The sequence below is a fragment of the Engystomops pustulosus genome, chromosome 4 (genome assembly GCF_040894005.1).
Source record: "Engystomops pustulosus chromosome 4, aEngPut4.maternal, whole genome shotgun sequence".
Lineage (NCBI taxonomy): Eukaryota > Metazoa > Chordata > Amphibia > Anura > Leptodactylidae > Engystomops > Engystomops pustulosus.
In genome coordinates, this window is record NC_092414.1 from 222,426,860 (window position 1) to 222,442,151 (window position 15,292).

General features: G+C 40.9%; 2 protein-coding genes across 2 annotated transcripts; both read left to right on the plus strand.

The window, feature by feature from the left end:
* The first annotated feature begins 2,416 nt into the window (after positions 1-2,416).
* LOC140128734 (olfactory receptor 6N1-like) lies at positions 2,417-4,370 on the plus strand. Its single transcript, XM_072150432.1, has 2 exons — positions 2,417-2,479; positions 3,444-4,370. Exons 1-2 carry the CDS (start codon positions 2,417-2,419, stop codon positions 4,368-4,370), a joined length of 990 nt encoding a protein of 329 aa, XP_072006533.1.
* A 2,932-nt stretch (positions 4,371-7,302) lies between these two features.
* LOC140128735 (olfactory receptor 6N1-like) lies at positions 7,303-14,747 on the plus strand. The gene is made up of 3 exons (XM_072150433.1): positions 7,303-7,374; positions 12,681-13,259; positions 14,406-14,747. The coding sequence occupies exons 1-3, from the start codon at positions 7,303-7,305 to the stop codon at positions 14,745-14,747; spliced, it is 993 nt and encodes a 330-aa protein (XP_072006534.1).
* Positions 14,748-15,292: the final 545 nt, after the last annotated feature.

Here is a 15,292-nt window from a genome sequence, read left to right on the forward strand (position 1 = left end):
ATTGTGTCAGAGAAATGGAAACATCGGCTGTAAGTACAGAATGATTGTCTATTGTTATAGCTACACGGAAGAGCAAACTGTAGCATCATTATTCTACCAATACAGTAGACAAAGGGGGGGGGGGTTCACAGACCCTGCTGTTACAGCAGATACGTACATCAAGAGGCATAGGCCTCCACCGGGCAAAACTATGCCAGGTCCAACCCGTCGTAGTTTTGTGTAAAAACTGTGTGGGGATTGCATAGCTGCAAAGATCATCACAATTTTTTGTTTTGCACAAGAAAGTGAGATTATCTTGTGCTTCTATGCCATAAACTGGTGTAGAAGCACCGAGAAATGACGCCCCCCCCCGCCATAGTGTGTAATAAAATATTATACAGATTCCTCCTGGCTGGAGACATCCCGAGATCAGTTGTGTGTGATGACCAGCGGTGGTGGGTGTTGTATATCGTAAAGACCATTATTATTTCTGAATAGCTTCATATATCAATTAAAGATGAAAGGAGGAAAAACATCTGATACTCTAAACCAAGACATTAGAGATTTCATTTGGTGGTAAAACAATGAAATTCTCTATATCTATAATGTAATACACAATTAACCCTTTGTGAAGTCTAAATTAAAAACTATAGAGCACTGAAATCACCGACCCATTTGACTTGGGAATTTGAAGCAATATGTGTTATATATTGTCACAATTAAGGGCATCCTACATGCACTGCCACCCACTGCACACATGACTTTGGATGTAAATGTAAAGCACATCTCCTCTTCACATGTGATAAAATAAAAAAAAGGACAGACAAAAATCCATGGAGGAAAATAAACAAACTCTGTGACAAATCTGCAAAGCAGGGTTACATCTCCCGAGTCTGATCAGGTGTAAATGTTTGTAAACTATTTTGAGGGTCTCGCTGGACCTCATCCCCCCTCCCGGTTAAACCTATTCAGAAGTACAATGTTGGAAGACACGATTCCTACATATGTCATATCTTTCCCCAGAAGGCTCCCCAGCATGTTGTCAACCACCAAGGCAACTAAATTAATGTGAAATAATAATAAAAATGGCAGATAAATATTTTGTTTGTTTTCTAAGGCCAAAACTTTTGACACTTAAGGCTAAGGAAGTATCTAAGGTCATTGATCATGACTTCATAGATAGCTTGATGGAACATATGAATTATGACAGGGATAAGCTTTATAGTACATTTTCTCTCTTCTGTAAAGCATTGCAGTCACATGGTAATTGGAGCCTCCTTGCCTGTATCAATTTGCATTCCCTATTAATCAGTATGGGGAGAAGTAGGGAATCACATTACAATGCACAGATACTGGAATGGGCAATACTGCAATCTTTCTAAAGATCTTTCTAAATCATAGCCTGTGACCAGGATAAGGGGGCATCCCATATGCCTAGAAAGGAGAGAAGGTTCTACCATCACCATAGACCAAGATTCTTTACTGTAAGCGCAGTGAGACTATGAAACTCTATGTCGCAGGAGGTTGTTATGGTGAATACTTTGTACATGTTCAAGAGGGGTCTTGTTCTTGTGAACTAAAATATCACAAATTATGGGGGTTGAACATTTTTTTATCTTATAGGCAATTTGGAAGGTATTTAACCCTTTAAGGAAGAAGCAAGTTTGCTTGTTAGGGCTCAGCTCATTTTTTTTTTTAATCTGATCAGTATCTCTTTGTGTCGTAATAACTTTTTAACACTTAACTTATTTAACTGATTTTAAGATTTATATTAGTAGTATAATTTTGCTGATTTGGGGGGGGGTTAAAACTCAACATTTTAGGATAAATGTGAAAAAAAAAAAAAAATTTAAATTTCAAATGTTCGATTTTTTTCATACCACAAATACCACAATTTTTTTCTTGTAGAATAATTTTGCCATTTGTCTTCTTTCTATTTCCATAATTCTTTTTATGTTTGCTTTTTAATGAATTTTAGAAGGTTTATAGTTTTTGTAGCAAGTTCTTAAATTGCATGCACCACTAACTCCTAACCTCCAAACACACATGCACTACTACATCCTCCGCTTACGGTGTACACTACTACATCCTCCGCTTACGGTGTGCACTACTACATCCTACGGACATGGCGTGCACTACTACATCCTCCACACACAGCATGCACTACTCCTACTTCTACTATTACATCACACTTTTGAGTATGGTTGGGGGAAATGGACAATGGGGGGCATAATGCTGGGAATGATGCAAGGAAAAACAGACAATGGGGGTGTAACAGTGATTTTGCAACAGTGCCTACAGGACTGATCACACATATCTCTCCAACAGCACCAAATGCAGAATGGTGGCATTGGAGAGTAGGGGGATCATGTCCTGAATTACACATGTCATGGCATCTTTCATGACTTGCATCACTGTCACTGGCCAGTGTGTAATGATGGGCCCAGTGGCAGCGATCATCATCGCAGGACCAATCACATTGATTGTGTGCTGTAAGTGGGTGGGTGTCCCCTTGCGGTCCCCACCCGCCCCATACACTCACTAAGTCACTGCGCTTAGCATCTGATATATTTCGGACTCAGATCATGAAGCAGATAAAAAGCAGATTCTTGTAGAAATCTGTAATGTAATACATTTGTAATGTCCGTGCCAAAATGTCCCTCTATCCACGATTGGCAGAATAGGTGAAGCTAATTTGTGTGAACTGTGGCTTAGTTTTCTCAGTGTTTGGATGGTTTTTGCATTTTTCCTCTGTCCAGCAAGGGTTACTAGCCTGGTGGACAGTTCCTCCAGTGTGCTGCTGGAGGCGTGTCGGGGAACTGCCTTATATACCTGCCTATTACCATCATATTGTGCTAGTTATTCATTCTGATCTTTATATTCCTGTTACCTGTCCACTCCACCATCCAGCAGATGCCATACACAGTAAGTCCTTCCTGTCATCTTGTAGGGTCTCAAGGTACGTTAGTTAGGTTCCTGAAAGTTTGCCCTTGTCAGGGTGATTTATCTGCTTTAGGCAGGGCCTTAGCCAGCAGGGATATTGCGGAATGAGTTCGCCACCACTTACCCAGTCTGACAGCCAGCGCCAAGCCTGGTTTTGGGTGCAATGTTGCTAGACAGGTTTCTCACAACATTAACTTGAATAGAGAGGAACAGTTTCCATAACAAATTCCTAAATCCCTTCCTCACCGAATCCCTTCCCTTCCTTGGTTGAACTTGATGGACATGTGTCTTTTTACAACCGTATGAACTATGATACTATGGATACTATGAAATACATCATTGGCCGGGCTTGGGGATTCTCGCATTCATTCATCTCAGGTTCATTGCTCCATCTTGAAGTCTCGAAAATGTTATAGTTGTACAGAATTTAGATACTGTATATACTAACAACATGTGCTCTGACAATCTATATAACTATTAGAACTTGAGTTTTACATGTACTTAACTTTGTTTCATTGTAGACCAATTGGACGGTCATTACAGAGTTTTTCCTCTTAGGATTTCAAGGAAGTCGATTTTACAGAAATCTTCTATTCCTTCAATTTCTTGTTGTTTTTGATGCAACAATATGCGGGAACCTCCTGATAATATTATTGGTGTCCACCAGTAAGAACCTCCACACTCCCATGTACTTCTTCATCTCACAACTGTCCATCAGTGACATCTTATTAACCACAAATATTGTCCCCAAACTTTTCCACATCTTACTGAATAATGGGGGGACCATTTCGTTTGCTGATTGTTTTACTCAGTTTTACTTTTTTGCTACTTCAGAAGCAGTTGAATGTCTCCTCCTCACGGTGATGTCCTTTGACAGATATGTGGCCATCTGTAACCCCCTCCGCTACAATTCCATTGTGACTAATGACTTGTGTGTGAGACTCATTGCTATGTGTTGGTTAGGAGGTTTTAGTGCTTCTTTTGTTATGACCATAACACCATCACAGTTTCATTATTGTGGAGCCAATATCATTGACCATTTTTTCTGCGACCTGCTCCCTGTGCTAGAACTTTCCTGCTCAGACACCATAATGATCATAATGCACAAGGAAATGTATATTATTAGTTTTCCAACTATAATAATCCCAACCACAATCATTATTGTGTCTTATACTCACATTGTAATAACAATATTAAGGATCCCAACCAGTACCGGGAGACAGAAAGCCTTCTCCACCTGCAGCTCCCACCTCATCGTGGTCTCCATCTTCTACTGGTCCATGTTCAGTGTTTATATTGTCCCAGCAAAAGGACAATCATCAACCATGAATAAAATTATCTCTCTGTTATTCACTGTCTTTACTCCTTTCATTAACCCCATTGTCTACAGTCTAAGGAATAAGGACCTTAAAAAAGCCCTACAGAAAGCACTTAATAAAATGTGTTGACATAATTTTAACTCCTTTATACCCAAATCACCTCAGGAGCCTGGTACTGTCATACTCCCCTGCTCTTGTTTTATCGACTGTGTTCAGTCTTTTCACTTATATTGCATTTTTATAACTTTATTTTTTACATTTTAAGTAAAGATTTGTGTATTACTACATGTTAAATAAAGGTGCAGTTATGTTGGAAATTTTCAGGTGATACAAGAAAAGTGTAAAGTTTTTAACAAGCCACAAATCTTGTGACTGGATATCAGTCCTCCTCACGTTTGTGTGAAAGGGGTCTCACATGGTACAGACAGGATGCATAGATTTTTGGGCGAAAGTTGTAGCAGATTTCCCTGTGTGGGTGGTGAACCCTAGAAACAACCATGACAGTGCTAAATATTATTACTGCAGTTCTTGGTACATCCACTTCTAAAATTATTGAATCTCCGGAGAATTCAGAGCTTCACTATTAATTTTGCCCAGAACCCCTCTTAGTCTAAAACCAGCCCTAACCATAGTGTCTTGAGCCATGATTAAGAGCGTCCGAACGCGTTCAAAACGCATAGGCTGGAACTTGTAGTCTACTTTATTGACTATGTGATTTTGTATACTACATTTCGGAGTCAATAAAAAATTGGAGGATTCCCAATCATATGCGCTGGATCGTTGTCTTTGTCCACATATGTAGCTCTGCTTTGATAGTAGATGAACTACCTTTAGGAAGTTTTTTTTTAAGCGATTGTAAATTTGAGTGTTGTAATAATCAGTTTCCAAAGTACCACAATGATTCTAGATCTCATTATACCAACATGACTTGGTTTGGGGTAATACAATGGCCTGAAAACAGGTGTTTAGGAATGGGCAATTTAGACCAGGGGTAGAGTTTGTATTGCTACACAAGCAATTTAATGTTTCCAAATTGATTCTCTGATAATCTGTTGCATGCATTTGATTTTCTTTGATGGTGTGAGATTTGGTAAATTTTGAAAATAGTAAGAAAGTAACCTAAAATTTTTCAGCATTGATGCAATTCTACCTTTCCATGAGATTCGGGAGGTGGAGAAGGTTTGAATGTCTTTTTGTATTTGCTCAATCAGTTTGCTTTCAGAGTTTCAGATAATATTTATTAAGTCAAGGCAGATATTTATTCAGCCATATGTGTATCACAGGACAGTCCCCAAACTGGAGGACAGGACAAGATCAAGGTGCAGACTCTGAATCCGGGTTGGGGGTTCATGATCAGGTTGGGATTCAGGGATATCGGATCAGGAAAGATAGAAGGTTCCAGTTCAGGTCAGGATGCAGGATTATTGAGCAGGTCAGATACAGGATTCCAGGTCAGGAGACGGTGTACTGGATCAGGTCAGGATACAAGGTTCCAGGTTAGGATACAGTATTGCAGGACTGGATGCAGGATACAGGGATTCCAGGATACAGAGTTAGAATCAAAGGATTCAGAAACCAGGCAAAATAGAAGTGAATTAAAAACTTTCCTCTATTTCATGAAGAAAAAAAGGGACATTTTCTGTACTTCTTGAGTCTCACAGCTGATTTAGAGGTGGCATTAAAAAAAACAATTCTAGGTGGTGCTCTGCATATATAGAGAAAGACATTGGCAATGAAAAAAAAAATGGAGAAAAAGCGGCACTGACCCAAAAACAGTGTTTTCTTTATATCATGTTCACATGAAATAAAGAAAACACTGTTTTTGGGACAGTGCCACTTTTTCTCCTTTTTATTGCATAAACAGCAATGGTGCCATTATATATAAAAAGGGGGTCATTTACTAAGGGCCCGAATCGCGTTTTTACACCGATTTTCCCGGAGTTGCCCTGGGTTTTTGGCACATGCGATCGGATTGTGGCGCATCGGTGCCGGCATGCACGCGACGGAAATCGGGGAGCATGGCCGTACGAAAACCCGACGGATTCAGAAAAAACGCTGCATTTAAAAAAAAAAAGTGTCTCCGGACACGCGCTTACCTGCACTCGGCCCGGCTTGGTAAAGTTCAGTGCATTCCAATGAACTTCAGCGCAGCAGTGACACCTGGTGGACGTCGGAGGAACTGCCTTAGTGAATTGCCGAAAGACCCGAATCCTCCACACAGAACGCACCGCTGGAAGGCGACAGGTAAATCTGCCCCAAAGTCTGCTGCGTTTTGAACTAAACATGGTTCTTAGTCTTAGGCTGAACACATGATTGCTTAACTCCTATATAAACAAGGCAAAGGTAGAATAGAAAGATCTGCAACAAACTGGATTGTGCTCTACACTTGTAGCTGAGAAATGATCCGACAGCAGGCTATATTCTAGGACTCCACACACCTCAACGCTGAGAAAAGTGGAACGACTAAGGAGGATCCACATTCACACTCTCAATAAGACAGACTGTCGCTCACCTTCCCAAAAGAGGCAACTTATCTCTCACCATCCCAGATCTGCACAATAGGTGCACACATACTGCTAACCCCTTAACGCCAAAGCCACTTTTCACCTTCTTGACACGGCCCATGTTTTCAAATCTGCCCTGTGTCACTATAAGTGGTTATTGATTTTTGAAAGTAGGGAGCGATAAACAAAGTAAAATGGAAAAAGCCCATCAGTGGCAAGGGGTTAATATGTCCCCGATACCACAATAAAAAGTTTACAAATTGTCTCCCTCTGCCTCCATTTGTCTGGGATAAGGGTTTGTGGTACCTGAGGCCACGTTCACATGAGTCATTTGGTTAGAAACGCAATCCAAAGTCTCCACTAGTGATAACATATATTCTGTAACATTGTGTTACCAACAAGATACCTGAACCCAAAGGAAATGCAATCTTATCACAACAGGCAAATACAGGGGAAGCCTTTGGATTGTGTTTCAAAATGCCAAGTGTGAACGTGGCCTCAGTAGCTCTACAAACACGCCATGGCACCTGAAAACTATTCTGCCCTACAAAAGCTCAATGGTTCCTTCTCTTCCGCGCTTCGCCATGTTCTACTCAGTTATTGTGGGTAAATTTTGCAGCCAAACGAAGGTATTAATGATAAATATTAGTGAATTCCAAATCAAACCTTCATTTTTTTTTAAGTTTTGTAAAATATGTTAAGGGTTAACAAGCTTCCTGCTGTTCTGAATAGTTTGAGGGGTGAAGTTAATAGAATGGGGGGATGTTGTGGGGGTTTCCATTAACAGAACTTCCAAAAACCCTATAGAAATGAAATGGTCCCTAAAATAATTTATTCTAAAATGTTCTCAAAAATGTGAGAGAATTCTGCTCGATTTGTGATCTTTCTAGCATTGTAATAAATCAAAAGGACACAAAGCTGAGATATGGGAAATGTTAGTTGGTAACTAATTTGGCTAGTAAGACGATCAGTTTAAAAAACAGAACATTTTGAAGTTTGAAAATAGCTAATTTTCTCAAAATGTTTACCCAATTCTCCCTTTTTTCATAAATAAATGCTAAATATATCAACCAAAATTCCCTGAAGTCACGGAAAAACAAACTGAAAAACACTTGGGTAAGTTAAGGCCTCCTAAAGTTATAAATGGATAAAGTGACACCTGCTGGTTTTGAAAAATAGACCTTAGTCATCAAGGCGCAAATGAGCTCAGTCACTAAGGGGTTAAACTCTTGAACATCCCATTTAAGTTGTTATAAATCGGAATCCAATAAGAGAAGTCCAAAATACAAGCAAGAGATTCCAATAGGTAGACAAAGCAAGAGAAAGAGCTAGTGTGAACAAGGTTTGAAAGCAAGGAGTTAAGGCTTAGGTGGACACTGAGGCCGCGGTCACACGTTCCGCTAGCATCGTGTTCATAACGCGACGCTAAAGCACAGAGGGCGAACCTTGGCCCAATCGTATATGCGTTTCCCAGGAACGGATGTGATCGATAACCGGATCACATGCGTTTTTCTGGAAATGCATATGTGATCGGGCCAGGGCCCGCCCCCTGTGTGACCGCGGCCTCATATTGAGACTAGGCCCTGCCGCAGGTGGAAGGAGCAAGGAATTACAGGTTCACAGACTTAACTCTTGGAAGACAAAGGTAGATTGGAGAGAGCGGGGTGTGGCAGATATCAGGTCAGTCGGCCACTGAGAGCCCAGCACGGACAGAGGAGGAAGTAGGCGCGAAGTGACAGTAAGTTAAATGCAACTGGTAATGTTGTATATTTCATTGAAGAAACTTTTGTAACTTCTTCAGAACAACTAATCTTCAGAAGTTTTGCTCCCGAGTGAAATGGACACATGAGACTCATTAAGTAGCGGGAACTTTCTATGGAGGTTGTTCTTAATAGAAATCAAATGAAATGAATGAAGTTTCACTTTTTTATGAAGAAACTCTAATTTTTTGACAATGATGATTAGAAGTTTGTTAGGAGACAAACATGAGGTAATGGGAGCATCCTCTCACCCACAATCCCTTGCTTCTTCTGTGCTTATATTACTGCCCGGTATCCTCACACACCATTCTTACATTACTCTGCTGCTGTATGGGGAGATTTTTATCAGTTTTTATTTGTCGACATCTTTCTCAAGGAGGAGAAATGGAAACATCGGCTGTAAGTACAGAATGATTGTGTATAATTATAGTCACACATAAGAGCAAACTGTAGCATCATTATTCTACCAATACAGTAGACAAAAGTGGGGATTGTCACAGCAGATACGTACATTAAGAGGCATAGGCCTGTACTGGGCAAAAGTATGCCAGGTCCAACCCGTCGTAGTTTTGGGTAAAAACCATGTGGAGATTACATAGCCACAAAGATCATCATCATTTTTGTAGTGCACAAGAAAGTGTGATCATCTTCTGCTTCTATGCCATAAACTGGTGTAGAAGCACTAAAAAATGTGCCCCCCCCCCATAGTGTGTAATAAAGTATTATACAGATTCCTCCTGGCTGGTGACATCCCGAGATCAGCTGTGTGTGATGACCAGCGATGGTGGGTGTAGTATGTTGTAAAGGAGTATCAAAACCAACATTATTTTGGAAAAGCTTCATATATAAATTGAAGATGAAAGGAGGAAAAACATCTGATGCTCTAAACCAAGAAATTGCATATTTAATTGGGTGGTAAAACAATGGAATTCTTTCTTTCTGTAATGTAAGACACAACACAGCATATTGCCTCCCTATGACGGCTTCTCCTCCATGTGGAATTGTCATCAGATAATATTTGAAGGGTGAACTGTGCTCTGTTTTAGATTTTTTTTTTTATGCATTCCCATCTTCAATTAGGAAAACCCCCTTCCCTTTGTTTTAGGGATTTATTGGAAGAGGAGTCATCTCCAGGTACGACACAGCAATGAGTCTGTTTGATACAATTGGCCACAACAAGTTTTATTTGTTTTAAAAATCAGCGATAAAACGAAGTAAGAATAATGCAAAAATAAAGTTTTCAAAGATCTGTTATCCGGATACTCCATTCTCTCATGTATATTGTCAATCTAAAAACATTTAATTAACCCTTTGTGAAGTCTATGGTAAAGTCAAAAACTAGCAAAGACTGAAATCACTGGCCCTTCTGACTCAGGAATTTGAAGCAATATGTGTTATATATTACAATCTTAATGTGTTGCACACTTGGCTCCTAGGAGCTAACAACGGCTCAGGACCGGTGCATAAACAGTCCCACAATTAAAACAAAAGAAAGAGAAAAATTACTCTGACCGGAGCTCCAACAATCCTTTATAAATTCTTTTTGAATCCAACACAGTGGGCAGATTTATCAAGTGTCTGAAAGTCAGAATATTTCTAGTTGCCCGTGGCAACCAATCACAGCTCCCCTTTAAAATATTCATGAGCACTGGGCAAATGAAAGCTGAGCTGTGATTGGTTGCCATGGGCAACTGGAAATATTCTGACTTTCAGACACTTGATAAATCTGCCCCACTGTGTTGGATTCATAAAGAATTTATAAAGGATTGTTGGAGCTCTGGTCAGAGTAATTTTTCTCTTTCTTTTGTGTTATATATTGTCACAATTAAGGGCATACTACACTCACTGTACACATGACTTTGGGTGAACTGTAAAGCACAGCTCCTCTTCACATGTGATAAAATAAAGAAAGGACAGACAAAAAAATCCACTGAGGAAAATAAACAAACTCTGTGACAGCTCTGCATCTCCTGAGTCTGATCAGGTGTGAATGTTTGTCAACCATTTTGCGGGTCTTGCTGGACCTCATCCCCTCTCCGGTCATATCAGAGAGGGCGTTTAAACCTATTCAGAAGTTTAATGTTATCTGTATTTCATATCTTTCCCCAGGAGTATCTGAGTGATATGATATGACCAGCAGGCTCCCCAGCATGATGTTAACCACTAAGGCAAAACAAATCAATGTGAAATAATAATCAAACTTGCAGATAAATGTTTTGTTTGTTTTCTAAGGCCAAAACTTTTGACGCTTAAGGCCAATGAAGTATATAAGGTCGTTGATCATGACTTCATTGAAAGGTTGATGGAACATATGAATTATGACAGGGATAGGCTTTATAGTACATTTTCTCTCTTCTGTAAAGCATTGCAGTCACATGGTAATTGGAGCCTCCTTGCCTGTATCAATTTGCATTCCCTATTTATCAGTATGCAGAGGAGTAGAGAATCACATTACAATGCACTGATACCGGCATGGGCAATACTGATCTTTCAAAATCTAAGCCAGTGACCTACCATCCTACCATCACTAAAGACAGGGATTCCTTATTGTAAGTTCAGTGAGACGAAGAAACTCTATGCCGCAGGAGGGTAATATGGTAGATACAAATGTTCTATTTTTTAGACCAAAAATCATATCAGAAATTTCTTCTTGTAGAAAACTTTTGCTATTTGTTTTTTTCTATTTCCGTAATTCTTTATGTTTGTTTTTTTTAAATTGAATTTTAGAAGGTTTAAAATTTTAGTAGTACGTTCTCAAATTGTGTGCACCACTACCTCTTCCACAAACGGATTACACTACTACTACCTGCACACACCGCGTACACTACTACTATCTCTACACAAGGCGTGCACTACTACCTCCTCCACACACATTGTACACTACTGTTTCCTCCAGACACAACATTCACTACTACTATTTCTACTATCACAAGGCAGTTACAAGTGTGGTTGGGGGGGGGTGGGGGGGGATGGACAATGGGGGGGGGGCATAATGCTGGAAATTACACAAGGAAAAGCGACGATGGGTAGTGCAATAGTGATTATGCAACAGTACCTACAAGACAGATCACACATATCTCTCCAACAGCGCCAAATGCAGGATGGTGGCATTGGAGAGTGGGGCGATCTGTCCTGACTTACATCACTGTCACTAGCAAGTCTGTAATGATGGGCCAGTGGCAGAAATCAACATCATAGGACCAATCAAATTGGTCCTGTGATTTCAACGGGTGGGTGTCGCCTTGCGATCCGCACCCGCCCAATACACTTACAAAGTCACTGCGCTCAGCTTCCAACATATATCGGACTCAGAGCGTGAAGCAGTTGAAAAGCAGATTGTTGTAGAAATCTTCCATATAATACATTTGTAACGTCTGTGCCAAAATGTCCCTCTATCCAGGTTTGACATAATATGTGGAGTTAATTTGTGTGCTTCTTGTGTGTATGGCTTAGTTTTTATGTGTTTGCATTTTCCAGCTGCATTTCTGCATTGTCCAGCAAGGGTTACTAGCCTGATGGAAAGTTCCTTCAGTCTGCTGCTGGAGGCGTCTACAGGAAGTCCCTTATATACCTGCCTACTCCAATCCGATTGTGCTGGTTATTCAGTTTGATTTCTATATCTAGTGCTATTGCTATTTTATTTGCTATCCTGTGTATTTTACTTCTGCCTTGCCTACCGACCATTCTATTTCTATACGATTCTGTACCTTTGCCGCCATCTTGGTTTTGATCCGGTTCCGTCTGACTCCGCTTGACTGTCTCTATCTGTTGTTTGTCCCTCAGTGTCATGTATCTCCCGGTGTAATCCTGCTTTTCCTGTCTCAGACTTGTGTTAGTTTTCTGTTTACCAGTGTGAACACAGGTCTATCTCAGTACTCCTGTAGCCTGGCCACTCCACCATTCAGCAGCTGCCAACACAGTAGGTCCTCCCAGTCATCTTGTAGGTCTCTCAGGGTACATTGGTTCCTGATAGAAAGTTAGTCCTTTTCAGGGAGGTTTATCTACGTCACAGAATGTGTTCGCCACCACTTACCCAGTCTGACAGCCAGTGCCATGCCTGTTTTTGTCCATCTTGAAGTCTTGAAAATGTTATTGTGCTCTGACAGTCTATATAACTACTACAAAATGAGTTTTACATTTACTTAACTTTGTTTAATTTCCTATTACATTTGTAGACCAATTGGACGGTCATTACAGAGTTTTTCCTCTTAGGATTTCAAGGAAGTCGATTTTACAGAAATGTTTTATTCCTTCAATTTCTTATTGTTTTTGATGCAACAATATGCGGGAACCTCCTGATAATATTATTGGTGTCCACCAACAAGAGCCTCCACACTCCCATGTACTTCTTCATCTCACAACTGTCCATCAGTGACATCTTATTAACCACAAATATTGTCCCCAAACTTTTCCACATCTTACTGAATAATGGGGGGACCATTTCGTTTGCTGATTGCTTTACTCAGTTTTACTTTTTTGTTACTTCAGAAGCAGTTGAATGTCTTCTCCTCACGGTGATGTCCTTTGACAGATATGTGGCCATCTGCGACCCCCTCCACTACAATTCCATTGTGACTAATGACTTGTGTGTGAGACTCATTGCTATGTGTTGGTTAGGAGGTTTTAGTGCTTCTTTTGTTATGACCATAACACCATCACAGTTTTATTATTGTGGAGCCAATATCATTGACCATTTTTTCTGCGACCTGCTCCCTGTGCTAGAACTTTCCTGCTCAGACACCATAATGATCATAATTAGAGATGAGCGAGCACTAAAATGCTCGGGTGCTCGTTATTCGAGACGAACTTTTCCAGATGCTCGAGTGCTCTTCTCGAATAACGAGCCCCATTGAAGTCAATGGGAGACCCGAGCATTTTTCAAAGGGACCATGGTTCGGGAATAAAATGTGTTATTTAATTGAAAAAGAATGTCTTCTGATAAGTATGCAAACATCTGCAATCTATTCTTCACTGTTCCGCGCGTATATTATCTCCCGACAAGTTAACAGATGTGAAGAACAGTGAAGAATAGAATAAAAACAGTGACCACAGGATCATTTAAGTGAAAAACGCAGTGAAAAACACAGTGAAGAATAGATTACAGATGTTCGGCACATCTGCTTACTTGTCGGGGTGATACGCTGTCCCGGGATCCGCTCCTCTTCTTCCACTGAAGTCTCCCCGTGCTGCCCGATGTCTCCCCCGTGCTGCCCGATGTCTCCCCGCGCTGCCCGATGTCTCCCCCGTGCTGCCCGATGTCTCCCTCGTGCTGCCCGCTGTCTCCCCTTGCTGCCCGATGTCTCCCCCGTGCTGCCCGCTGTCTCCCCGTGCTGCCCGATGTCTCCCCCGTGCTGCCCGATGTCTCCCCGTGCTGCCCGATGTCTCCCCGCGCTGCCCGATGCCTCCCCCGTGCTGCCCGATGTCTCCCCGCGCTGCCCGATGTCTCCCCCGCGCTGCCCGATGTCTCCCCCGTGCTGCTTGATGTCTCCCCCGTGCTGCTTGATGTCTCCCCCGTGCTGCTTGATGTCTCCCCCGTGCTGCTTGATGTCTCCCTGCTGCTTGATGTCTCCCCCGTGCTGCTTGATGTCTCCCTGCTGCTTGATGTCTCCCTGCTGCCGTTCCGCGCGTATCTTCCGACAAGTAAGCAGATGTGCCGAACATCTGTAATCTATTCTTCACTGTGTTTTTCACTGTGTTTTTCACTTAAATGATCCTGTGTTCACTGTGTTCACTGTTTTTATTCTATTCTTCACTGTTCTTCACTGTGTTTTTTTAATTAAATGCTCGATCTCGAGCAGGGGAAATACTCGTCCGAGCAACGAGCCGTTTCGAGTACCTTAATACTCGAACGAGCATCAAGCTCGGACGAGTATACTCGCTCATCTCTAATCATAATGCACAAGGAAATGTATATTATTAGTTTTCCAACTATAATAATCCCAACCACAATCATTATTGTGTCTTATACTCACATTGTTATAACAATATTAAGGATCCCATCCAGTATCGGGAGACAGAAAGCCTTCTCCACCTGTAGCTCCCACCTCATTGTGGTCTCCATATTCTACTGGTCCATGTTCAGTGTTTATATTGTCCCAGCAAAAGGACAATCATCAACCATGAATAAAATTATCTCTCTGTTATTCACTGTCTTTACTCCTTTCATTAACCCCGTTGTCTACAGTCTAAGGAATAAGGACCTTAAAAAAGCCCTACAGAAAGCACTTAATAAAATGTGTTGACATAATTTTAACTCCTTTATACCCAAATCACCTCAGGAGCCTGGTACTGTCATACTCCCCTGCTCTTGTTTTATCGACTCTGTTCAGTGTTTTCACTTATATTGCATTTTTATAACTTTATTTTTTACATTTTACGTAAAGATTTGCGTATTACTACATGTTAAATAAAGGTGCAGTTATGTTGGAAATTTTCAGGTGATACAAGAAAAGTGTAAAGTTTTTAACAAGTCACAAATCTTGTGACTGGATATCAGTCCTCCTCACGTATGTGTGAAAGGGGTCTCACATGGTACAGACAGGATGCATAGATTTTTGGGTGAATGTTGTAGCAGATTTCCCTGTGTGGGTGATGAACCCTAGAAACAACCATGACAGTGCTAAATATTATTACTGCAGTTCTTGGTACATCCACTTCTAAAATTATTGAATCTCGGAGTCAATAAAAAATTGGAGGATTCCCAATGATATGCGCTGGATCGTTGTCTTTGTCCACATATGTAGCTCTGCTTTGATAGTAGATGAACTACATTTAGGAAGGTTTTTTT

Bases quoted from the DNA above. Each gene is read 5' to 3' on its own strand.
- LOC140128734 (XM_072150432.1), top strand. From the start codon at position 2,417: ATGGGCCCAGTGGCAGCGATCATCATCGCAGGACCAATCACATTGATT. The intron at 2,480-3,443 runs GTGGGTGTCCCC...GTTTCATTGTAG, and splicing joins TGATTGTGTGCTGTAAGTGG to ACCAATTGGACGGTCATTAC.
- LOC140128735 (XM_072150433.1), top strand. From the start codon at position 7,303: ATGGTTCCTTCTCTTCCGCGCTTCGCCATGTTCTACTCAGTTATTGTG. The intron at 7,375-12,680 runs GTATTAATGATA...TTACATTTGTAG, and splicing joins AATTTTGCAGCCAAACGAAG to ACCAATTGGACGGTCATTAC. The intron at 13,260-14,405 runs ATTAGAGATGAG...ATCATAATGCAC, and splicing joins CAGACACCATAATGATCATA to AAGGAAATGTATATTATTAG.